Raw genomic sequence first — 26,926 nt, 5'->3', positions numbered from 1 at the left:
GTAGTCAGGATCTCGGTTTTACAATCTCATCTGAAAAGCAACTGCCAACATCATGCTGGGACATTGTTTCAATGCTAAATCAGAGGGAAGAGTGCTGCCTAATGAATAACCAATACTACTCATTGCAAAACCTGGGTTTTCCTTAGAGACTTCCTATCCAATTTCTGACTAGGCCCATCCCTGCTTAGCTTGTTCAGTCTCATATGATTACAATGTATGTGGTATGGCTGCAGATTCTAAATGTCAGATTATGAAAGCTATCATGAATAAGTATCTTTTTGAGTTAAGTCTAGTCCCTCAGGAGTACTTCACTGAAAACCAGCAACTCTAAAACTAACACTCACCTGAACCATGGGATCAGACTTGGCCAGACGCTTTAGACCTTCAACTAGTTTTGGTAGATCAGCAGGGTTTTTTGCTTCAACAGCAACACGTACAACAGGACTAACACTAAATTTCATCACTCGCATGTTGTGTGCATGCTCAAAGGTGGTAATTGTACCCGTCTTCACCAAAAACTGGTCAACACCAACTAGACCAACAATGTTGCCACAAGGTACCTTCTCAATGGGCTCAACATAACGACCCATCATCAAAATGGTTCTATAAAGACAGAGGTTGGGTAACAATCCTTATATATCTGTTGAAACTATGCCTTTTTTTATCTTAGGAAGTTTCTGTAACTGCCTTTTATTTGCCTGCATTCCCTCTGGTACTCATTTTGTTACGTAAGCCAAAAAAAAAAATCATACAAATCTGGTATTTTCATTGACAAAAGTAAACAATGCTCCTTTTATTAGGTTCCCAAAATAGGCTTTGCAAGCATCTTGACTTTTTTTTTTTTTTGCATGCATTCTTCAACAGAAGCAAACTATTTCCATCTACCTTTGAACAGATTTTAGGAAGAGATCTTCCTTTTTGCCAGGTGTGTAGTTTGGTCCCATGATTCGAACTTTCTGTCCAGTGGAAACAATACCAGAGAAGACTCTTCCAAAGGCATAGAAACGTCCCTTATCAGATGTGGGGACCATTTTGGAGATATACATCATCAGAGGGCCCTTGGGATCATAGTTTTTGACACCTACAGTAAAACAATGCATTTCAATGAGTCTTCAAAAGCTGTTTAAAACTAGGCCTAACGCTTTACTGAGCATTTCCTTCCCCTTCCACTTTATAAGCCTTGTTTTTCATATGGTACCCATTATTGTGAATGCCTCCCATGCATCCGATGAAGTGAGCTGTAGCTCACGAAAGCTTACGCTCAAATAAATTTGTTAGTCTCTAAGGTGCACAAGTACTCCTTTTCATTTTGCGAATACAGACTAACACGGCTGCTCTGAAACCTCCCAAAATTAAATATGCCTAAAGTTATAATTAACAGCTCTTCTACTTTCCAGTCCAGAGGTCACAGGTCTGTGTTTGTGTGTGGCAGGTGTATAATGTGGTAGACTAGCTCAAAGGAGTGGGTTTTGGTTTCTGCTCTTTGGACACAGTGGTTTGTGGTCAACATTATGTCTTCCAGGTGTGAGTTCCACAATTCGGCCAGTCATCAGTAAATCTCTGTCTCCTGCAAGCACAAGTTTTACTTTTCTGGTTGCAAGTTCCATTGCTCCAGTAGAACGCACGTGTTATGGAAAGCCAAGATCACAGAGTGAGGTGGTCCCTCATGTAACTTGGCCTACTTGGACGTAGATCTTGAAGAGGAGGGCAAAAACTTTGATTTTGACTCACCAGGAACCAAAGCAGCATACTGTGCACAGAAGTGACATGTTGCCAGTGGACTGTACAGAGGAGACTGCCTGACATTAGTGACCAACTGATTTTTTTTTTAAGTGGTCACCTGTTTCAGACGTAGGTACAGAGAGTTTCAGAAATCAAGTCTGGAGGTCATGAATGCCTGTTCACTGTGGCTAAGTCCAGATCTGACAGGAGGCTGCGCTATCTTCTTGCCAAATCTAGATGGTTTTTGGATCCATATTTATTTGGGTTTCTAAAAGCAGTGAAATATCAGGTGGACACTGAAGCTGCAGACTGTCTTCATGACCTAAGGGAAGAAACCATCAATGAAAGGCAATATTATAGAGACGATGAGTTCTGGACAGTACTTCCTTCTCCCTACCAGCATCATTTCAGTCTTTCCCAGGTTCAGCCTGAGCCATTTGCTCTTTATCCAATTGCTGATCTCAGCTAAGCCTTTGGATAGCTGGTAGATGGCACCATTTGCCTCTGATTTAATGGTAAGGCACATTTTCCCTCAGTGGCTTCATGCAGATGTTGAACAAGATGCAGGTGATGATAGTTTAATATGGGACTCCACATAAGGAGTTTGGAAGTGGAGGAGCAGGTGCCCATCATGATTCTCCAGGTTTGGTCTGATACAAATAACCAAGACATTTCAGCATGATCCCACTGTGAGGGGGTAGTCTGCCCCATTAGGCATGCTGAGGCCTACAGATCAACCCATCGCCATCACATGTTGTGGCCTTTTAAGATTTTGGGAGGTCTGATATATACAAGGACCCTAGGAGATATTGGTAGAGAGAAAATGGTTCTGGGAATTAGTGTTGGGAGGACATGCCATTACCATTTCTTTAAGGGACCAGGAGCCTTGCAGAGTCGGTGGGACAAGGCTCTCCTCTCTCCCAGCCAACTGGAATGATCCTTAGGAAGAGGATCAGCATATATACTGCCTCATTCACAGCAGAAGGCCTGCCTGCTGAACCTGAGGACTAATTGGGGAAAAGGAGCAGCTGGGTAAGGCGTACAGCTGGCCTAAGCTATAACCACAGCTCCAAGAGGGGCACTGGGGAATTCCTGCTTGGGAGAAACCATCTGAAGTACAAACCCAACTCCAGGAAAGAGCGCCGCCTGAATAGAGGCAAGAAAACCTATCAAGACTCTTATATGGAGCCAGAGTGTGCATGAATTCCAGCAACTAAAGAAGTGATTTAATAAATCAAAACTCCAAAAAGTGGGTATGTGCTCTGAACTAATCCAGCCTGGATAACTGACTGGAAGAGTCCGAGTGGGTGCTGTGCAGTGTACTTCCACAGCCCCCTAACACGTCATGTCTCGAGTGGGACAGCAGGATTCCATCATCCTCCAAACTCATCCCACCCATGTATTCTCAGGGACTGAATTAAAGAGTACAGTTTCACACACAAGACCATCCAGCACATAAGGAGGTAAACTGGATTGTGCAGCAGCATGAAAACACTGAATTATTATTACTGAACAATTGTATTGTGGTAGCACTTCGAGACCTCAACCAGTTTGGAGCCCCACTGTGTTAGGCACCATACAAACAGAGTAATGGAACAAATTAAATAAAGAAAAGGCCAGCACAATGTAATAACCAACTCTGAGCCAGATTTATGTGGCTTGTCAGCTAGTCAGTTTTATTCCATCTGATGTGTATAACAACGTATTTTTATCTTTGCTATGGGCATTGTGTAGTTAGAGTTGCAAAGTCAAAGAGCTCCCTCCTTACCCATAGCAGCTTCATCGTCAGGTGGCCCCTCATACAGAAGTTCACAACGATATTTCTGTGCCGTTACAGGGGAAGGCAGGTGCATGGTGATCATCTGAAGCAAGGTATCTCCAGCAGGCAGCCAGTGGCGCATCAGCCTGAGAAACACAAATGCTGCATCCTCACTGAAACTTTATTTGAGGTGATAAACATAACAACTGACCCCAGAAATAACTAATGCCCTTCTAGACACTAGCCAAAAACAGAGTTGGGGCAAAAACCAGGACAACTAATCAAAGCTCTCCTGGGACCATTTAAAAGTTCAAAAGACTTTAATCTAATTAAGCAGTTATTCCACTCATTGCCTGGTTTTTTTCTTTTTTAATGAAAATAATTAACATTTGAATTATTCAAATGGAGCATTCTGAAAACTCACTTTTTTCAAGCTGGTGCACTACATTTCAGGAGGAAACTATGCTTCGGGCCACATTAAACTCTGAAGCTATGAATGGAAGCAGCAGTTTTAATGTTTATTGACAAACCATGAGCATAACTATAACTTTTCTATGTGTAGTTTTGCCATCAAATTTAACTAATCAGTTGTGGAAAATTGTAGAAAGGAGACCCAATTACACCATTATTCATGACATTTCTAGGAGTTATTAATTCTGTGCTCTACAGTAATAGTAATTGCAGCTCTTTGTGACGGCTGGCTCTGCACAGCCACACTACCCGCCTGCCTTTCCCTCTTCCATGGAGTCTTATACCCTTAAGGATTCTGGGGTTTAGCAGAAGAACTGAGATAAAGCTTCTTACAGCCTCTGCTCTGAACACTAAGTGCTGCAGAACGGTACCTGTGAGGTCCCAATAGTCACTGCTTTTCTAGACATTTCTCAAAGCTCAATGGACAAGTTAGCACATCCCATATGTGGGAATGTGCAGAGGCAACTTTGAAAAAGTTATAGTTCTCAAGGCAACTGATGCAAAATATATATATGTTGCAGTAGCAGTTTTCTTCAGTTATTTATTTACCTGAATGTGCAATCTACATTCTCTCCCTCTTAACCAATATGCCTTTGTTTGGTTGTACAGTATCAGACTCAAATCCTGTTCACATATCTCAAGGGCTCACACTTCTAGATAATTTATTGTGAATTGTGGCACTCTAGATACACAAGGTTGTCTTTGTTTGCCCCCTATGATTAGTTGATAAATTTGAGATTTGCAACTGACAAGTAAGGTAGGTCCTTCTAAGACCCATAAAGTATTCTGGAGGGCTGTGCTGTGTAGCAAAAATAGAAGGGGACCAGCAGCAAATGTTGCAACTCCATTAATCCTGACTATTGGGTTAAAGGAAAAAAGTCAAACTGAATTATTGCATTAAATCTTTTTAAAATACCTTCAGAAGTGGTTTGCCTTCTTTGTCTCCATCTTCAGCATCCAGCTTGATGTTAAGTTTCTCTATCAGCTTGGCTGTCTCTTCCTTGTTAAAGTTCATAATAGCATCGAAGATCTACAGAGGAAAGTGTGGTAAAAGATTTACCATTATACATCTTAAATCTGTTCCAACATATTGCTGTAAATAGTGGATCTGTAACATGCAGGTTGAAAATGCCCTCACAGTCTCCAAATTTAGGTTTTTATTTAATAATTCTTTGTTCTGTATAAAAAACAAAATTCATGATTTCCAGCAAAGATCTGAAAGATGACAGTCACACCAAATGTATTTTCTAAACCTCCCAATGAAAGATAATTCCTAAACCTTTGATTTGGATAACACCAAAATAATTTCTTTTATATATTAAAACAAATTCACTGCACTAACAATTTTTTTTAAATGGAGAACAACAAGACCTGTGCCACATTCCATTCCTCTTTCAGACTTTGTGTTGCCTTCCTTCTCCTTCATGCTGTTGTATGTAGTTTACCTAGATCATAAATTCTGGAAGGCAGGGACTGCACACATGGTGTGTGCTGTACAAATAACCAGCTTATGGAGTCCAGGTTTGGTGAGTGAGCCTCTGTCTTTTTCTAGGCTGAATCCTACACTTATACCACCGAATGAAAATGCCAGTTGGGGCAGCTACAGATTAACTTTTTGTTTTACCTTAAAGATGGGATCCAGAATAAGCTGGCAGAACGTCCGTGGCAATTTCTTTCCATCTGGGCTGGTGGCTGATTTGCTGAATTTTCCAGTTGCTGGATCAAAATATCTAAATAAAAAGTTGAAGGAAGAGGCGAATTAAGATTTATTTGGGCCTTGGGCACAAAGAACATTTGGGCCTCCCACACTCCGGGGGCCTAAGGGCACCGGAACTAGGTGGGCCAGGGTGGCCATGGCCTGCCGACTTTTTAACATGGCTGTAGTAGCCTTGGGCAACGCGCCCCGGGGAGTGAGGACACGGGCTGGGGGCTGCTTTCAAGCACCCCAGCCCCTGCCCAGGTAGGTGGAAGGTCTGGGGCTCCCCACAGCAGCCCGAGCTCCCTTGGTGGCTCTTATCACAACCCAGCTCCAACTTCTGGCTGGGCCAATGGGTGGGGCCCCAGGGGGGAAGAAAAGGAGCAGGGGTAGAGCTACCATTCTGGCACCAGTGGCCCCACCCCCACTTTTACACAGGTGTGGTTAGATGTTCGGCTGCATGTGTGTGTTCTCCCTGTGTACTGCCCCAGCTCTGCGCAGACATCCGGCAGAGCAGACCTTGAGCAAACAGCCCAATGACCACAAGATCCGTTAAGGTACGAAGGCACCAGGCCAGGTTTACTGTCAACAAAGCACGGTAATAGCACCTGGCAAACTTGACAAGAATACTAAGACATGCCTGTGACAATGGACACAGCTCAGCAAATGGTGGGACTTTCCATTCCCCCCTCGGCTGGACAAAAGTACTCCCTCTGACATACATCTTTATACCCTGATACAAACAAGTTAGTACTGCCTCTGACATAGTTAGTTACTGCCTCCTGACATGGCTATTTATTACCCATCACCTTGTACATGTTGGTTCAATTAAAAGATCTCTATTACATACAGTCATCCTAGCCTTATCCTTAAGAAGGGGCCAGTGTGTTCCTGTTATCTTTGGGGAATGTTTTTATACCATCCTTAATATTGGGATGTTCCGGTACCACCTAATATCGGAATATGTTTGCATAAGTACTCTATGCTTAGCATTTCTTAGGAATGTGTACTTCTGCATTATTAGCCCTGTTCTTGCCAAACTTTGTAAGCAGGTCTTGCCTCATACCGGGCCTCTAATACAAGGGCTTATGTCTCAGGCTCTCTTCCTACTACAACAGGTTCCAGTGCCCCTCTGGGGGGCCCCAGATAGGCCAGGGCCCTTGTGCATTAATCTGCCACTGATTTAAGGTGCTTTACTCATCCGGTTTGAACTTTAGAGGAAAAGTATTCGAAGAGATGATAATCATCCATGGTTTGAAAACTTTTCAAGATTTCTACTGATCAATCACTTTGTGAGAACAAGACTGTGCTTCAGTGTGGAACACCTTGAATTATGTACAGGGCACTAAAATAGTAGGAAAAGGAGAGATTCCTAATTGGAACATTTTAGAGCTGTTACATTCATAGGGAGAAGAGTTAATTGCTTTGGATAAAAGAAGTACAGGAAGCAAGTGTTTTTGTTTTGTAAGAGATACCCATGCACTGGGATTAGATTTGTGTTTTCAATCACTGAAATTGGTCTAGTGGCTTGAGCAAAGAATTGGGTGCCAGGAACTCCTGCATCTACCTAAAATACCTTTTGTTATCTTGGATAAATCACCTCAACTCTATGCTAAATATCCTCATAAACTTGCTTATCTCATGAATAGGACCTTACTAATTTCACGGTCAATTCTGGTCAATGTCACGGTCATACGATTTAAAAAATTGTAAATTTCATGATTTCAGCTTTTTAAATCTGAAATTTCAGGGTTTTGTAATTGTAGAGATCCTGACCCAAAAAGGAGTTGTGGGGGAGTCACAGTACTGTACACTTACTTCTGTGCTTTGGCTGGCGGTGGTGCTGCCTGCAGAGCTGGGCAGCTGGAGAGCAGCGTCTGCTGGCCAGGAGTCCAGCTCTGAAGGCAGAGCTGCCACCAGCAGCGGTGTAGAAGTGTAAGGATGGCCTGGTATGGTATTGCCACCCATACTTCTGCGCTGCTGCCTGCAGAGATGGACCCTCAGTCAGCAGCAGCTCCAAAGGCAGTGCAGAAGTAAGGGTGGCAGTACTGCGACCCCCCTAAAACACACTTGAGACCCCCCTGCAACTCTCTTTTGGGTCAGGACCCCCAATTTGAGAAACCCTGGTCTCCCCAGTGAAATCTGTATAGTACAGGGTAAAAACATAAAAGACTAGATTTCACAGACCATGATGTGTTTTCCATGGCTGTGAAATTTGGTATAGCCCTAGTCATGGAGTAATATTAGATTTTATTTAACATCTGTAAAGGACTTCGAACTTCCGTAGTGCCTTTAATCTGAAAATTTCTTTCTAAGCATTAATACATCTTCTAATAATTAGCCTGTAACTTTCAAACAATGCAGTTATAATTCATCTGTGCATAATTATTCCTCCTGCTATAAGGCATGGTCCAAATGTAACCCCAGAACTTGATATTACTGAAGTCAGCCATTTTGTGTGTCCAGCGACTTCTAGCTGAAAACCAAACACAACATAGCTAGAAATAATTTTAGGGCTCTGAGAGGCAAGGCCAAACAGCTGCATGATTGCAGTTTTGCTAATCAGAATCGGAGGATGGGACAGAAAGGTAACATATCATGAAAATGAAAAGAATGGTTGGACAGCCAACGTTGGTTTTAAGTGCTCCTGACATATAAATTTTATTGTTGTTATAACTAGAAATACCAGAAATGCTTTAATAAGAAATAATGAGTAGTTTGCTAAAATTAAGAAAATTGGTGACCCACTAGGGGTTAGTATGCTGACCCACTAGGAATCACTATGAGTTATGCTTTGTTTAAGCTAGCTATAAAAAAATTAAGCAAAAGAATATGCTTTGGAACAGTCCAAAGAAGCTTTTCTTCGGGCAAAGAGTTGACACCTAAACTCCCCAACAGCTGGACAAAAGGAGGCCCCCTGGAAACCTAGCTGTTGATCATGTGAAACCATTTCAAACATTGGTTTCAGAGTAACAGCCATGTTAGTCTGTATTCACAAAAAGAAAAGGAGTACTTGTGGCACCTTAGAGACTAACCAATTTATTTGAGCATAAGCTTTCGCGAGCTACAGCTCACTTCATCGGATGCATACTGTGGAAAGTACAGAAGATCTTTTTATACACACAAACCATGAAAAAATGGGTGTTTACCGCTACAAAAGGTTTTCTCCCCCCCCCCACTCTCCTGCTGGTAATAGCTTATCTAAAGTGATCACTCTCCTTATAATATGTATGATAATCAAGCTGGGCCATTTCCAGCACAAATCCAGGTTTTCTCCCCACCCCCCCAATTTCAAACATTGGGTAACTATAATATTTGGGATACTCTGAACCTACCACTACAGCATATATGTGTGTGTGTTTAAGACCTGAGAAAAAAGCACTCTGGTTTGTACCAATCATTTAGCAGATGGAGGAACTGTGTCCCCATTGATTTATTCCTGACACTGCCTGGAGAGAAACATTTAAGTTACCACTGCTTTGGGTTCTGAAAACCCTGGGTAACACAAAGCCCTCTGAATTCAGTAGAAAGACTGCAACTGATTTCAGTGGGCTTTGGATTAGGCCTATAATCTAACTTGCTGCACATTCAGTTTATCCACACATTGTAATAAAAGCAAACTCCATCCTAAAGTTTTGGCAACAATCCAGTCTCTCTCTCTCTCCCACCCCACCATGCCATCAGAATCCCCCTCTGGAATATATTTGTATCACATACGTGTAGTATTCCTAATAGTTTTATATATACACATGCACACAGACATATTGTTGAGCCATACATGTTAACTATGTCTAGTTCTTCAGGCTGCTCATTAACATTTTTTTTTGTAAAGGCATAAGCTACTTCTCCACAAACTGTCTGGATTAAATATGTATACTGGAACAGGGTGCCTTGCCCAGGGGCAGGAGAGCCTGGGGCTAAGCCAGCCCTGATTACAAGATGAGCCCCACCTAAGAGAAATCAAGGTACTTCTATATAAAGTGCAGCAGGCAACTGCTGGGGATGGTGGATGAGAGAGCAACTGAGACTGCTAGAGGCAGGAAGCCTGATACTAAGCCAAGGAAGTTCAGGAGAAAGCTTTCAAGGCAAGGAGAGATCCTGCCCAAGAAGCAGGGGACAGATACCAAAGGCCTACCTAGAATGACCTGCGGAGAAGGACAGACTCCAGGCAAGAGGTAATGGGAAGCAGACAGAATCCTCAGGAAGGATGGGGCTGTGCCTAGCTGAAACTGGGGTCAACACGGTGAGAGTCTGTGTTCTGTTTTCAAATACACTGCGGTATTTTGGACTACTGAGAGAGAGACTGAACTGGGGTTGGGGCCTGGAGGGCCAGTGAGTACTCTGTGGAGTAAATAAATGGGACCCCTTGTGGGACTGGTTGAACTGCTCTGAACTGTAAGTAGGGGTCCACTTAAATTGTGGAGTAATCACACATTTTTGCAAGTTGGTCATGGCATAAATAGCAAATTTTGGTCAGGAGCCCCAGTTTGAGAAATGCTGTATACTTTTGTATACTTTTACAGTATAAGGTAAAAGTACCCAAAAGATCAGATTTCATGGTTCGTGACACATTTTTCATGACCGCGAATTTGATAGGGTCCTAACTATGAGTTCTTAAAGGGATGGCGGGGGGGACTAAGCCACTGTGCTAAATATATACACTTTATTAAGCTATTCCTGAACAGCCTATCGCTGTGGTATCTAAGCACGTGCCTATGTATACATGTGTATTTCATCACTCACTTTGCTCCCCAAAGCTTTTTCATCATGTCTTCTACTTTCTTTGAATGTTCGGCTGGAGGGAGTTGTGCTTTTTCACCTTTGGCATCAAATTTGGCCACATACATCTCAGCAAACTGCTTCAAAGTAAATGCCCAGCCATGTAAACCAGAGCGAAACCCAACAGTACCAATAAGGGGATCAATCTAAAAACAGAATGATAGTTAATGCCTGGGACAAGACACTTTGCTTTCAGTGGGATGTAGCATGTGACTGAGGCTCCCAAAATATTCCGCAATCTTGACAAGACTGGTCTTGTTGGATCTTACTTTGAAGCAAGAGTTCTATTTTGTCCCATTTTGCTAATCCAATTACACCCAAAGAGTTTTGATTATATTTTACAAAGATATCTACAGCAAAAAGTTTGATTAAAGCCTTCCAAATATTTCCATGAATTTCTGTGAATATTTGATATTGAATTACCTCTGGAAGTTGAAACCTGGGTGCCTAAACTTAGGCAAAGTGGTCTGATTTTTAGTGGCTGGGTATCTGCAGCTCCACTGAACCCCAATGTGGAAGAGCCTAGGATACAATCCTAGCTAATAAGCCCTCGTTCTAACCTCCAGACCATGATGTAGTAGGTTGCGACAGAGGCCATTTGGTGGTTCAGTACTCTTTGCAGCAGCTCTTGTCAGGCCTGACATACTTACTACACCTAACACACTGTTACCTTTTAGATACAGATTATGATGTTGTGTAAGATATCAGTGCAAAACTAATAACTCACTGATCATTAACATTCTTGCATGATATAGGTACCGGGTGCATAGAAAGTTATGAATATATGCTAGAGTTATGTGCTTGGCAAGCAGTGCATAAGCCCAGTCTGCCCTAATGGAACAGTGTATTTGTTTGTCTGAGCAGCCTGGCCATCAGACAGAGCCAATGAAGGTGCATTTATTCAAAAGGTAAACAAAACCATCAAGCTAACAAGGGGAGGAGGTAATGACTCAATTATCACCAGTTGGGGAGGAATCAGCATGAAGTCTTCACCAGACAACATGGCGTCCCTTCCTAGAAGGAGAAAAGGATCTTTATCTGAGAATACATTTCAATGATTTACTGGACTATAGAGACAGGAAGTCTAAATCTCAAATTGTAAGTAATTTAATCAACTGACTATATACAGACGTTCCCCGACTTACGCAAGTGTTCCGTTCCGGAACGCGTTGTGTAACTCGAATATTTCGTAAGTCGGAAACGTATCTCTGACCATTACGCAAAAAAACCCCAACAACCCTCCTATTTCTAGCTTACGGAACTTTTTCCATAAATGCGGATTTGCGTAAGTCGGGTTAGCGTAACCCGGGGAACGTCTGTACAACATTGCTGTATTATAATAAGTGTCTCAAGGAAGGTCTCTTATTAATCACCAAGGTGTCATTAACTTTCATATAATTGTGAAATGTAAGTATTAACACTGCATGGAGGAGTTATGAATACTCATTATGGTTTAAAGTTTTGACAAAAACAGGTTTTCTCCCAGACAGGTGGGAAGGCAGCTATCTACCTCTCACTGCTGAAATTAAGCAAGGTGTGACCAAATATAATGAAAGCCTCATTTACGTACAAATAAGCGGGGGGATGGGAACTCCACAGTTAGGGAAGAACAATATGAGGTTATCCTGAGTCTGGAGACAAAACAGTGAGTTGGGGAAGCTATAAGGGGAGAAGAAGACGCCATCTTGGCTTCCATCACTGCACAGTTACAAAGGGACAGAGCTCTTTCAATCTCAGAAAGATAGGTCCTTCAACCAAGGGGTTGAAGACTCTGGGAACTGAATATAGGTGAGAAAGCTACTTAGGCAAAGACCCTTTACTGAGAAAGACAAGGGGAACTAGCACCTTGTACTTCTGTGGAAGGTCTTGACTGAAAGTCAGCCATGGCTGGAAAGAAAAAAAAAAGTAAGAAATCTACCTGGAACTAAGGCTATAGCTTGTTGATTTAAGTCTTAGCCACTAGAAAGCATATTTTACTCTTCTTTGCTTGTAACCATTTTGATTTTATCCCTTATATTTGAATTCAACACTTCCATTTTGATTAAATAAACTTGTTTGACCTTTTAGTCTAAAATCTAAATCAACCCCTTACTGTATTTGACTTGATGTGATTATTAACTCCAGTTACAGCAACAAGCTGCTATGCTTTTGACTCTTTAAAGGAGCAATGAACCTTATTATGCCTCCAAGTATTCCAGGAGGGGGCTGGACATTTCAGGGCACACACTTTTGGGGAAATTAGGGCCTGGGGGTGTGTTGGGGTCACCCTGCAAGTAGTAACCCAGGCTGGTGGAGACCACGGTGCGGCTGTTGTATTGTAGGCAGACTGGTGGGAGCAGAGTACTGTACAAGGGCTGCAGAGCACACAGATATTCAGGGAACTGCATATTTGCTGGCTGTTGGTATGCAAGCTGTGAACCATAGCAGCAGAGCATTTAAGGCACCTACAGTTACAGGGCAGAAGAAGATCCTATTCTCATTGGTCTGAACCCCAAAATGTGACATGGGTATTGTCAGTTTTATCAGTTAGCTGCAAGACAAGTTAGTTCTTTGAGGTAACAATTTTCAAAGTTGGCGGCTTCTAAAATTAAATATGGATTTAGAAGCTAAACTTTAGGAATCCAGGTCTGAAATGTGTGGCTATAAAGAACTAGCTTGTCTCAGAGCTAATGTATGAAACTGATTACACAATACTTACTACAGCATGATCTAGTGATTAGAACACAGGACTAATAGTCAGGATTATATTTTAAACTCTTCCATACTGACTGTAACCTTGGGCAAGTCGCATCATTTCTCCATGACTTGCTGTTCCTAAGTGCAAAATGGGAATAATACTCATACATCTATGTCAAGCACCAGATAGAACAGCTTTCATTCAAGGCTATGTATAACCTATTATTACAGTGTCAATGATTTTAGCTCCCAATAGCCTAATTAGGTCGATGAGAGGACAGCAAATCCAGTTTGTGTGCCACAAAAATGTTATAAACTTCTACTACCAGCTGCCATCTGATGATTTTGAAGGGCTTCATGTACAATTGTTGAAGGAGCCTCACAGGATCACTGTGAAGTAGTGAAATATTGTTATCCTCATATGGGGAAACAGAAGCACAGCAAAGGAAGTGACTTGCACAGCGTCATAAATGAGTTAAATAGCAAAATCAACAAAAGAATCCAAATCTCCTAACTCCTGGTCCTTGGTGTGAACCCCAAGGCTATGCCTATGTCTACACCTTATTCTTCTCTCAAAGGCAGAAGAAATGCTGACCCTGAAATGCTTTAAAATTCACAATATTTTAATGTCAAAACATGCATTTAGGAGTATCTACATTTCTCTCCTCTTCTTCAAGCTGTCTTCCCACCTGTTGCTCCATCTATTCCCCACTAGCTCTCTGACGCCCTACTGCTACCTTTTCTCCCCCTTCAGCTCCGGATTTCTAGTTGCTTCCTTTCTCAACTGGTTGCCCTCTCTCATATATTTCCTGTTCTGCATGAGGATGAAACAATACAGGTAGCAGGGGGCTGACCAGAAGTATCTTCAGGTGGTAGGCCAGAGGATCTTGAGTTCAGGAAACTGCCAGCTTCCACTGTAGAAATATTTTAATTCATTCTCCTATACAAAATCTACAAACATGTTTGCGACAGGATCCCGGTAAGGAAGTGTGAACTACCACAGAAGCTTCTGGATATATTTATTCTTGGTACCATTTAAAGCAAAAACTTGGGTTTTCTTTACCATAATATTACCCATCGGTCCAGTTTCACCTTCTCCATAGGTGGACATTGACACTTTCCACAATACGCTGGAAGGTCTGATAAAGTTCCTCTGGTTCTAGCTGTAACTCCAACAGAGCATGATCCATCTTGTTCATCATCAGTACTGGCTTGATGCGCTCAGCAACTGCTTGACACAGAACAGTTTCTGTTTGAACACACACCCCTAAGAGGAAAAAAAGTCAATGGTTCAGATTTTTCAGTCTGCTAAGGCCACTTTATGCTATATAAACTGGCCAGAGAATCCCAGCACAGAAATTCCTTGTGTAGCCTCAGTGCTTTGTGCAATTGGCAGGGACAGACTGCAGCTATTATTCCAGTCTATAAACTGGGATAGCAACTGTAAAAGGCTGGGGGGAGAAATGGGGAGTTTGAGCAGCAGCCTTGCATTCTGATGCTGGGTTGGAGGATGGATTTCACTTCCCCAGCCACTCTACACTTCACCCACAGAGCCTGAATGGTCAGATTCATCCCTCGTGGTGTGAACAGGAGAACATGCTAGGGACTAACACCCACCATCAATTCACTTTCAGTCTAGTTCCAAACTGAATCTAAACCTTCAAAGCAAGAAGGCCTATGCATTAAGTCACCCACCAGGCAGCAAAATCTTTTAATTAAAGCACATTCACCTGAAACACAGTCAACAACTACAAGGGCACCATCAGTGACACGAAGAGCTGCTGTAACTTCAGAGGAGAAATCTACATGTCCAGGAGAGTCGATTAAATTAATAAGAAAACCCGAACCATCTTTGTACTCTTTGATAAAGGCCAAGTCATTGTCCGAGAGTTCATAGTACAGAGAGATTGCCCTACAAGAGAGAACATTTTATTTCAGTAATTTAAAATGTATATTATGGAGTCTCCTGTAGCTCCTCTGTAAAAAACACAGTCATCATGATGTACATAAACTAAAGGAAAATGAAAGAGGAACTACTCAACACTATTTTGGGCTCATAAAATTCTTGGGATCCAACATTTTGCTCTGGCTGTAAGGAATTTCTGTTTTGATTCAAGACCAACATAGCAGGATAGTTGTCATGCTATAACACTGTAGTCCTGGCCCAAATCACTTGCTCTACAAACTTATTTTCAACTGGTTGACACCGTTGCACGGAGTCATACGTCACATGTCAAGATGCTATTCTCAATCATCACAAATGGCCAGATTCTGCCACTTCTGGTCAATGAGTCGTATTTTACTCTGCTGCAAGTAATCCTGTTAAGATCAAAGGAACTACTCAGAATAAGGTACTGCTCATTATGAGTAAAAGTGTCAGAATCTGGCCCAGAGCAAGTAGGAGAGACCACTACATGCTGTTTATAAGATGAACCCTGATATCGTCCATTTTACAAAAGTATTTGTTACAAAAATAACTCTAATATAATTAGCACTACCTACAAGTTATCTACAAACTAAAATAATTAAACATTCATATTAGATTCTTAAAACTAAATGCCATCAAAGTATTTCAATTTAAATTCTACGTGCACAAGTGAAGAAAAATGGCAAATTTAATACTAAAAAAGAATGAAGTGTCAATTAGTGGGTTTCATTTTAAATGTGTGCTGTTTCAAGTAACAAACAGAAAATATTATATTAGGAGAAGAGTGCAACCGTAAGAATCCACTTGATGATTTAGCACTTTAAAAAATAAAGATCACAACATCTGTATGGAGGATATAATATGTATTCTCAATTCAAGAAGCATAGCTGCAGGACATATTGGCTCAAAAGAAACAAGTGGAACAGCAAATAATTAACGAAGATATCCCCAACTACCCTGTAAATTAAAGGTCCTAGCATTGACGTAGCAATGCTTTGATAGTACTATATTCATTTTATTAATTCAACTGACTAACATTTGTATCTTCTGTAGGTAAGGAATTCTGAAAATAATCGCTACTATGCTTTCAGCAAAGTATGGTGATACAGTCATCAGATAGCATGGCCTATTAACATTAATTTTATTAACAATAACATTAATCCATATATGAATATTCTCATAAAAAATCTGAGTGTGTGTGTGGGGTTGTGAGGAGGCAGTTTTACAGTGTTGCATTACAAGATTCAGACAAAGGTTAAAAATAACTTTATGGTACTTACGTAGACTTGATTGTGATACATCTTCCTTGTTCATCTTTCCGCGTGTCTGTGAATCGTGTTTCACCAGCTTTGGCTGAAGCAATGATACCTGCTTTAGATACCAAAGAGTCTGTCAGTGTCGATTTGCCATGATCAACATGAGCAATCACAGACATTTTCCTGATATTGGACTTTTTGTCCATGATCGCTCGGATCTGGTCTACAGTGAAATTCACAGGTTTCAGAGGAACAGCCGTGTTAGTCTGTATTCGCAAAAAGAAAAGGAGTACTTGTGGCACCTTAGAGACTAACCAATTTATTTGAGGCGGGGAAAGAACCAGTGTTATAGAAGACTTCTATAGGATAGTACTGTATTTTATACTTCAATGACATCTGAAACAAATTACATACACATTTCACCTCATAAAAACTGCCTATTTTGTATTATTGTTAATTGTGACATTTTAAATAATCACCATTAGGATTCAGAGTTCAAATACAAGAGAGCTGAATGGAGTAGTTCCTAACTCTCTGAGCTGTTGTTACAGATATCACAGCATTGAGATATACTCAGTTCACATTTTGCGGATAGTTTTTGTAACTATAAAGGCTAGAAACTTCATTTTAAAAATTACTTTGATTTCACAACACAAATTGGCAACTTCTTAAAAAAATGTATCAACTTGCTGAGGCAGCATAAGCTGGCCCAATGTGACCCCTTCCTATTTCTCACAAGTCAGGAGATACAGAGTTAAGGTGGAACACGTGTGTGGCTATAGATAACTAACAAACAAAAGTATTATGAGATGTGCTTTTACTAATTAAACCCTTTCCTTCTATATTTGTAAATACCCTTATTTGCATGTCATAGGAATCTAGGCCAGGCCTACACTAAGCCACTTTATTAATTTATGTAAATATTGTATCTTTATTTCTTTGAACTTTGTCATTTATTTTCTCCAGAACATACCTGGTTTGCCACTTCCCCCCCAATACAATGCTTATATAAGTAGAAAGTTATTTCTACACATATACATACAAAGAATGTACAGTATACTCCCATTTATCCAAAGGGCCTGGGAGACATCCAAAGCTTTTGGATAACTGGGCATTCAGATAAGCAGAAGTTCTAGTGACTAACATGGGGATGCACATGGATTCAGATAACCAGGATTTTCGGACAAAGGGAATTTGGATACCTACAATGATACTATATTTGTTTTGATTATTTATCTTTTGAAATAAGGGTCAGAGTCACATTACCTGTTTAGGCCATGTCTACACTACTGAACTTACAGCAGCACAGCTCTCCTGTCTACATAATAAAACCACCTAAACAAGAGCTATGTTGGCAGAAGCACTGTGCACACAAGTGCTTATGCTGGCAAAACTTATGTTGCTTGGGGGGGGAGTTTTTTCACACCCCTGAATGACAAGTTTTGCCAACATAAGTGGTAGTGTAGACATGGCCTTAAATTTTCTGTATTCTTTGCTTTAACACAGTTGCTTTCCATGCAGCTGTTTAGTTTTTCATTATTAGTTGTCAGCTTGAATAAAAGTAATTCCAGTTCACACACTTCTTTCACAGGACTGGGTGTTCTCTAAAAGGTGTTAAAGCTGTTCCTATAATTTGAGTTACACTGATATCAGTGAGAAGATTTGTACATTGCAGATTTGAAATGCCATGTATTTCCAACATCACTATTTATATTACAGTAGCAACCTAAGGCCCAACCAGGAAGGGGGCTTTGTATTAAGTGTTGTAAAAACATATAGGAAGATACAGTCCCTATCCCAAAGAGATCTGAAAAGACGAAAAACAGATGTAGGACAAGCTCTTCAGGGCAGGGACTGTCTTTGTTATATATTTGTACAATGCCAAGCACAATTGAGCCCCAGTCCCTTACTGGGGCCTCAGATGCTACTGCCATGCTAATAATTAACGGCACAAGAAAGGCACAGTGACCCAGTTCATCCCACACACATGGAATGTCAGTTCTAAGGGTTTGTCTGCTTTTTCATTTTTAATATTTATATTACTATTGCTTTTGGGGGAGTGGTTGAAGGGGTAAAGGAGGGGGTACGTAAACAGAGGGAAAAGAGGAGAGTGGTAGATGGGAAAGGAGATAAACACAACAGCAGAAGAGTGAAGTTAGGCAGGGTCAGGGTGGGATGAAGGGGACCAACAACCAATGGAAGTCAGGGGAAAAAATTCCAGGGGAGTTGCTAGTGTAGTTCCACTGAAGTCACTGAGTGGAGAAGCAGGCTCCCAGATGTCAAGCTTCAGAGTTGAGTGAATATTGGTGTCAGAAGACCTGGGAGGCTCCTCCTGGCTTCTGTTTCCCATGGGGAGGAGAGGCCACTGGCCCAATAACCAGGGCAGATCCCTCTGTTTCAAGTGTGTATGTCCATAGAAGGTGGAACATAAGAGAAGTGGAAAGCCTTGACTTAAACTCTGTGGCCTTGGCTGTGGTTGGCGCTAGCTACTTTAGGAAAGGAGCCCCAAGGGTCTGGAGATTTCCATAGTTTGTCCATTACAAGCTTTCTCACTACTGCTCAATATGTGGAGAGAGTAAGAGGGAGGCTGCTGGTCATGCTTCCCTGGGCAGACCCCTCTAAGTCCTTCTAAAACTTACAGTGAAGACTAGCTTCTCATAAGCCGAAGAATACATTACTATGTTTCTATGTATCATTGCAATCAGTGATAGTAATGCATTTATGGTAATATAATCACAACTGATTACATTCTCATTTTCTTAAAATTGGCCTAGGAAGGATTTTACAAAACAAAGAAGTTAAAATTGTGCCTTTTTTGCTTACAATGTATAACGGTAGCCTGCAGCAGGGTTACACTGGCAAAATCAACAAAACTGGAGTGAATCTGGCCCTAAACTTCAGCTACATAAGTCAAACCAACAAAGTTAGATATACAAGACAGGAATCCGATGAAGTGAGCTGTAGCTCACGAAAGCTTATGCTCAAATAAATTGATTAGTCTCTAAGGTGCCACAAGTACTCCTTTTCTTTTTGCAAAGACAGGAAGAGGGACTTATAAATCAGCAGCATAAAGACGAAAGTAGAAATTACAAAAGCAGATGAGAATATCCAGGAATAAAGTCTAGAGAGAGAAGAGAAAGGAGTAGAAGACAGAACCACCCTGTAGGGTTCCCATAGAGAGCTTTCTCAGGACAATCTACATAATGGTTTGCAGTCAATTTAAGTTATGACATGTCTAGATGGTTTAGGAATCAAACATTACTTTCCACTATCTCCAGAGGATCAAAGAATTCTGGAATTAAATGTTTATTTCCAAATATGCCCAACTGTTATAAATTACATCTTTAAAAAGAGACTTAACATACAACTACGAACATCCCTTATAAGCTTCTTTAAATGTTCTGGATATGAAAGAGGCAGAGGCACCAACTTTCCCAGTTCCCAGGGGGAGCTTGACCCCCCACTCTGCCCCAGGCCCTGCCCTCACTCCACCCCTTCCCCCACCCTGACTGTCTCTTCCCGCCCCACCCCATTCCACCCACTCCCCCTGCCTCGTCCTATCTCCGCCCCAGCACCTCCCACTCCATAAAGTCTTCCTGTTTCTTCAGTTCAATTTCAGGATGAACTGCGGGGTTCGGCACCGGTGCTGTCTCTTTAGCAAAATAAGTGTAAATGGGTCTTCTCTTCTGAACATGAGCTGGAGCACCCATAGGCAATTCAGGTTTCTTGGCGTCTGTGGGCATTTTGTAAAAGAACATGGCTGTTTTGTCCAGGCTCCCGATTTTAAAGTCGCAGTTGGAAAAAATACATGGCTTTGAACACATTGAGGAGTTGGCGGATGTGATTGCAGAGCCATTGGCCATTAACTTTGAAAACTCACGGCAACCGGGGGAAGTCCCGGACGACTGGAAAAAGGCTAATGTAGTGCCCATCTTTAAAAAAGGGAAGAAGGAGGATCCTGGGAACTACAGGCCAGTCAGCCTCACCTCAGTCCCTGGAAAAATCATGGAGCAGGTCCTCAAGGAATCTATTCTGAAGCACTTAGAGGAGAGGAAAGCGATCAGGAACAGTCAGCATGGATTCATCAAGGGCAAGTCATGCCTGACTAATCTAATTGCCTTCTATGAGGAGATAACTGGTTCTGTGGATGAAGGGAAAGCAGTGGACGTTTTGTTCCTTGACTTTAGCAAAGCTTTTGACACTGTCTCCCACAGTACTCTTGCCAGCAAGTTAAAGAAGTATGGGCCGGATGAATGGACTATAAGGTGGATAGAAAGCTGGCTAGATTGTCGGGCTCAACGGGTAGTGATCAATGGCTCCATGTCTAGTTGGCAGCTGGTATCAAGTGGAGTACCCCAAGGGTCAGTCCTGGGGCCGGTTTTGTTCAATATCTTCATAAATGATCTGGAGGATGGTGTGGATTGCACTCTCAGCAAATTTGCGGATGATACTAAACTGGGAGGAGTGGTAGATACGCTGGAGGGGAGGGATAGGATACAGAAGGACCTAGACAAATTGGAGGATTGGGCCAAAAGAAATCTGATGAGGTTCAACAAGGACAAGTGCAGAGTCCTGCACTTAGGATGGAAGAATCCAATGCACTGCTACAGACTAGGGACTGAATGGCTAGGCAGCAGTTATGCAGAAAAGGACTTAGGGGTTACAGTGGACGAGAAGCTGGATATGAGTCAGTGTGCCCTTGTTGCCAAGAAGGCCAATGGCATTTTGGGATGTATAAGTAGGGGCATTGCCAGCAGATCGAGGGACGTGATCGTTCCCCTCTATTCGACACTGGTGAGGCCTCATTTGGAGTACTGTGTCCAGTTTTGGGCCCCACACTACAAGAAGGATGTGGAAAAATTGGAAAGGGTCCAGCGAAGGGCAACAAAAATGATTAGGGGACTGGAACACATGAGTTATGAGGAGAGGCTGAGGGAACTGGGGATGTTTAGTCTACGGAAGAGACGAATGAGGGGGGATCTGATAGCTGCTTTCAACTACCTGAAAGGGGGTTCCAAAGAGGATGGCTCTAGACTGTTCTCAGTGGTAGCAGATGACAGAACAAGGAGTAATGGTCTCAAGTTGCAGTGGGGGAGATTTAGGTTGGATATTAGGAAAAACTTTTTCACCAGGAGGGTGGTGAAACACTGGAATGCGTTATCTAGGGAGGTGGTGGAATCTCCTTCCTTAGAAGTTTTTAAGGTCAGGCTTGACAAAGCTCTGGCTGGGATGATTTAATTGGGGATCGGTCCTGCTTTGAGCAGGGGGTTGGACTAGATGACCTCCTGAGGTCCCTTCCAACCCTGATATTCTATGATTCTACATGATCAAATGCTCATTGGCTAGAGTTTTTCAAATAATCCACTCCGCAACAGCCCATTTCTGAAAGGCTCTTGTTTTAAAATCTTGTCATGAAAGGACTGACTCAAAAAGTGCATTCTGTGATGTAGCTGTAAAAGAGCTTCTGATTTGTCCACCAAGAGGCGGGGATACTCCCAAGGTTCGTCTCCCAGAACAGCTATCATTTCACTACCGGCAGTTGCTGGGGTAGGATGTTTCGCTCTGCATGTGTTCAGTAACACAGACTCTCTTATTGCGTAATTTTTTTTTATTCTCTAAATCCTTTTTTCTTTGCCCTGTGCTTATTTTTCCTCTCTTTCTAGTCTTTAAACTCATCTCTCCTTACTAAACCTAACCAAACAATCTTTCTTTCCTTTTTTCCTCTAAACCAGGGGTGGTCAAACTTTTTGGCCCGAGGGCCATATCTGGGTGGGGAAATTGCATGCAGGGCCATGAATGTAGGGCTGGAGCAGGGAGTTGAGGTGTGGGAGGGGGTGCGGTGTGCACGAAGGGGCTCAGGGCAAGGGGTTGGGGCACAGGAGGGGTGCGGGGTGTATGGGGAGGCTCAGGGAAGGGGGTTGAGGTGCAGGAGGGGGTGTGGAGTGCGGGAGGGGACTCAGGGCAGGAGGTTGGGGTGCAAGAGGGGTGTGGCATGGGGCTCAGGGCAAGGGGCTGGGGTGCAGGGTGCAGGAGAGGTTCAGGGTGCAGGCTCTGGCCAGGCGCTGCTTACCTGGAGTGGCTCCACGGTGGCAGCGGTGTACACCGGGGCTAGGGAGGCTCCCTGCCTGCCCTGACCGCACGCCACTCACGGAAACGGCCAGTACCACGTCCCTGCGGCCCCTGGGGAAGGGGGCAGCAGAGCGCTCTGCATGCTGCCCACACCTGTGGATACCTCCCCCAAAGCTCCCATTGGCTGTGGTTCCCCGTTCCTGGCCAATGGGAGCTGTGGGGGGCGGTGCCTGCAGGCTAGGGCAGTGTGCAGAGCCCTCCCCCAGGGGCTGTAGGGACATGGTGCCAGCCGCTTCTGGGAGCACTCCCGTGGTGCCGCAGGCCAGATCCAAAGCCCTGATGGCCCAGATCTGGCCCGCGGGCCGTAGTTTGCCCAACCCTACTCAAAACCTAACCAAAACTTTATTTTTAAAAAAAACTCATTTCCTTTAAGCTCTCTTACTCTATTCTTTCAACCTTTTCCTTTAAATAATCAACCAAACGCATCAAAGCACAATCACACAACATTCCCCTGACCAAACATAATAAGAAAAAAAATTTTCAAAACGGCCGACAGCACCAAACCTCGACACCAAGGGAAATGGAAACTGAGGGCGGGACATAAGCCCAAAATGGGGCATGGAAACCTGTCAAAAATACATGGTGATGAATGCTATTGAGCCATATACTACTCACATTCCTCTCAAATTGTGTCCCAAAAGCCCCAACTAAAACCTTACTCAACTGTAAAATCCTCTAAAACCACTCCTGACAAATTCTATGTTACAGTAACATATTCCTCATACAAAAATTTTTGGCATAAAGAAAACTGGAAATATGGACACAGCATAAAAAGTGTTATTCTTTATATTCAATTAATTTACAGGATTTTGTTTTATATTTAAACAAAGCTGCTGCTGAGTTTCCAGTCTTCTGCACCAGACTGCCATAGAAAAGAATCCTGCCTCAAAACGTAGGTCCAGCTTGAAACAGAGTAGATGGGGCTTAATAGTATGGAGAAAGGGCAGGTGAAAAGGCAATCCAAAAATGTAGCGTATTTTTCTCCCTTCTACAAGTAAAATACAGCAGATTTTCAACAAAACCCAGAAATTTTACAGCCACAACTGTGGGAAAGCAGAATCACTCCTGGACAACTACATGAACCATGTTGGCTGCACATACTGCAGCAGTGCTTCTCACCGGCTCTCAGCAGCACCGGGACATGGGAGAATCAACCTCCACCCCCCCATAACAAGCTTCCCTCTCTTCTCTTGGAAGTGTTTAGATCCCCACTGTAAGGCAGGGAGGAATGATCCACAACTCAGTTTCAAGTCAGGAACAGACAGCGACATAAAGTAAATATGTACACACCCCATCTAAACTTATCGCTGATGTTTGTAAACACAAGTAAGGGAGGTATAAGTCAGTAAAAGGTGTACATATTGTCACGCCCCCTCAAAAAGTTACAGAAATGGAAGGCCTGAACTGTGATATCTTAACAACATTAAAGAAAAGAGCAACATGGAGATGGCATTTATTTATCACAGAACCAGGCTCATTACAGACTGATCCCTATGATAAAAATATTCAGCAGAGATGAGATACATTATTAACAGCCAGTGCTATTTAGAGTAATAGGGCTGGCTTGCCAACAAAATAAACACAAATAAATTTAAAAAAAAAAAAACAACCACCACCACCCAGCCCTGCCTCCAATTTCCTAGGAAAACCCAGACGATCTGATTCAGGCACAACAGATCTGAGCACGTATAACACAGGATGTGTACTGACACGCCTCAAACCCCTTTCAGATCTTGCCTCAAAGGGTGGGCTACCTTTTACCTCCCTTACCTGTCCATGCTGCTAACCCCCCTCTACCTGCGCCAGCCGTTATTTAACTCCAGAACCGTAGGGGGAACGTGTGGCTCAAGGAAGGGTGGGCAAAAGGTACAACACACAACAAAGTCCTGGCGTGTGTCATGACCTCCAGCACCCCCTAAAAACCAGAGCAGCATTTCCCTCTGCGGCCTGACTCACAGGCCTGCCACCTTGATGGGAACAACAGGGATTATCAGGGGGTCCGAAGGAGAACCCGGAAGTGAGGTGGAGCAATAGCACCGTGTCAACAGCCCCAATCCGGAGTCGGGGGCAGTTCGGAGCAGTGTGACGCCCGCACAAGCAGCGGGCAGGCTCAAAGCAGCCGTTTGGGAGGGTCCCCACCCCGTATAGCTCCCACCCCACTCGGAGGCTCCAGCAGCTCCGGGGCGGGCTCTCCGGGGGGCTGATCCCGCTCGGGGGGACCCCGGGACCGCAGGCGGGACTCAGCAGCCCCCCCAGGCCCCGCCCGCCTCAGGACAGACACGCCGCGGTGTCAGGGACCCTGCCGGGAAAATGGCCGCGCCCAGCCTCGGCTGCCCTCTCCTCAGGCCCCGGAGCAACGGCGGCCCGGCTCGGGGAGGCGCGGCAGCCTGCCGCCCGGGGGGCACTCACCATGGCGGCGCATGGCTCCGACGCCGCCCCAACCACCGGCTGCCGCTGCGCTTCAGGAGCCTCCGCCCCAGCCGAGACCGAGCCAGGCGGAGACGGGCCCGGAGCAGGGAGATTCGGGATGGGGCGACACAGCCGCGCGCGAGCGCCCGCCTGCCCGCGGGGCTCGGGACTGCTGCGGCTGCCCCTCGCCCAGTGCCGGCGTCCCCCGGTAGCAGAGGTGCTGGGGATGCAGGAGCAGCCCTGCCTTGAAGCGGATCCCGTCAGATACAGGAGGGTTACTTTGGTTCGGTGGGTTTCAGCATCCCTCAAGTGGTTCCCATGGTACTGCCCAGTACCCAGCGATTCCACCTTCCCCGGTTCCCCTCCCGGGCCAGTCCCCTGTCCCCTGTCCCCTCCCGTGCCAGCTCCCCCCGGTACCCAGCGATTCCACCTTCCCCGGTTCCCCTCCCGGGCCAGTCCCCTGTCCCCTGTCCCCTCCCGTGCCAGCTCCCCCCGGTACCCAGCGATTCCACCTTCCCCGGTTCCCCTCCCGGGCCAGTCCCCTGTCCCCTGTCCCCTCCCGTGCCAGCTCCCCCCGGTACCCAGCGATTCCACCTTCCCCGGTTCCCCTCCCGTGCCAGTGCCCCATCCCCTGTCCCCTCCTGTGCCAGTCCCCCAGCCCCTGCCATGCCAGCTCCCCCCGGTACCCAGCGATTCCACCTTCCCCGGTTCCCCTCCCGTGCCAGTGCCCCATCCCCTGTCCCCTCCTGTGCCAGTCCCCCAGCCCCTGCCATGCCAGCTCCCCCCGGTACCCAGCGATTCCACCTTCCCCGGTTCCCCTCCCGTGCCAGTGCCCCATCCCCTGTCCCCTCCTGTGCCAGTCCCCCAGCCCCTGCCATGCCAGCTCCCCCTGGTACCCAGCGATTCCACCTTCCCCGGTTCCCCTCCCGTGCCAGTGCCCTGTCCCCTCCCGTGCCAGCTCCCCCCGGTACCCAGCGATTCCACCTTCCCCGGTTCCCCTCCCGTGCCAGTGCCCCATCCCCTGTCCCCTCCTGTGCCAGTCCCCCAGCCCCTGCCATGCCAGCTCCCCCCAGTACCCAGCGATTCCACCTTCCCCGGTTCCCCTCCCGTGCCAGTGCCCCATCTCCTGTCCCCTCCTGTGCCAGTCCCCCAGCCCCTGCCGTGCCAGCTCCCCCCGGTACCCAGTGATTCCACCTTCCCCGGTTCCCCTCCCGGGCCAGTGCCCCATCCCCTGTCCCCTCCTGTGCCAGCTCTCCCCAGTACCCAGCGATTCCACCTTCCCCGGTTCCCCTCCCGTGCCAGTGCCCCGTCTCCTGTCTCCTCCCGTGCCAGTGCCCTGTCCCCTCCCGTGCCAGCTCCCCCCGGTACCCAGCGATTCCACCTTCCCTGGTTCCCCTCCCGTGCCAGTTCCCCCCCCATCCCCTCCCATGCCAGCTCCTCATGGTACCCAGTGAATTCCCCTTCCCCTGGTTCCCCTCCCGTGCCAGTTCCCTTCACCCCCCCATTGTCCCCTCTTGTGCGAACTCCCCCCCCCATCCCCTTCCATGCCAGCTCCCCGTGGTACCCAGGAGATTCCACCTTCCCCTGGTTCCCCTCTTGCGCCAGCTCCCTGCATCAGCTCCAGTGCCAGTTCCCCCCGGTACCCAGCGATTCCACCTTCCCCTGTTTCCCCTCTCATGCTAGCTCCCCAGGTTCCCCTCTCGTTCCCCATGGTACCCAGTGATTCCATTTCCCCCAGTTCCCCTACTGTGCCAATTCCCCCTGTCCCCTTCCATGCCAGTTCCCCCCCGGTACCCAGCGATTCCACCTTCTCCTGTTTCCCCTCCCGTGCCAGCTCCCCCCAGTACCCAGCGATTCCACCTTCCCCTGTTTCCCCTCCCGTGCCAGCTCCCCCCAGTACCCAGCGATTCCACCTTCCCCCAGTTCCCGTCTTGTGCCAGCTTCCCCACCATTCTCTCCCTTGCCAGCTCTCCCGGTACCCTGTTATTCCACCCTCCTCCTGCCCTCTTCCCATGCCAGTTTTGCCCCAGTACCCACCTATTCCACCTTCTCCCCATCCTCCTCCCGTGCCAGCTCCCCCCCCCCCCCCGCAATTCCCTCCC

At 45.1% G+C, this 26,926-nt stretch overlaps 1 protein-coding gene across 1 annotated transcript; it reads right to left on the bottom strand.

Annotated features, from left to right (window-relative positions):
• Nucleotides 1-988: 988 nt before the first annotated feature.
• LOC140911118 (elongation factor 2-like) lies at nt 989-25,172 on the bottom strand. Its single transcript, XM_073343477.1, is given in 10 exon segments — nt 989-2,044; nt 3,491-3,627; nt 4,869-4,982; nt 5,577-5,682; nt 10,392-10,573; nt 14,167-14,212; nt 14,214-14,370; nt 14,834-15,015; nt 16,311-16,552; nt 24,825-25,172. Coding segments are annotated over 9 exon segments (1,128 nt in total). The 5' UTR covers nt 24,828-25,172; the 3' UTR covers nt 989-2,044; nt 3,491-3,531.
• Between the last annotated feature and the right edge of the window lie 1,754 nt (nt 25,173-26,926).

Source organism: Lepidochelys kempii, chromosome 5 (genome assembly GCF_965140265.1).
Source record: "Lepidochelys kempii isolate rLepKem1 chromosome 5, rLepKem1.hap2, whole genome shotgun sequence".
Classification (NCBI taxonomy): domain Eukaryota; kingdom Metazoa; phylum Chordata; order Testudines; family Cheloniidae; genus Lepidochelys; species Lepidochelys kempii.
The sequence above is the reverse complement of the archived record's forward strand: the minus strand, read 5'-3'. Positions and strand labels throughout refer to the sequence as shown.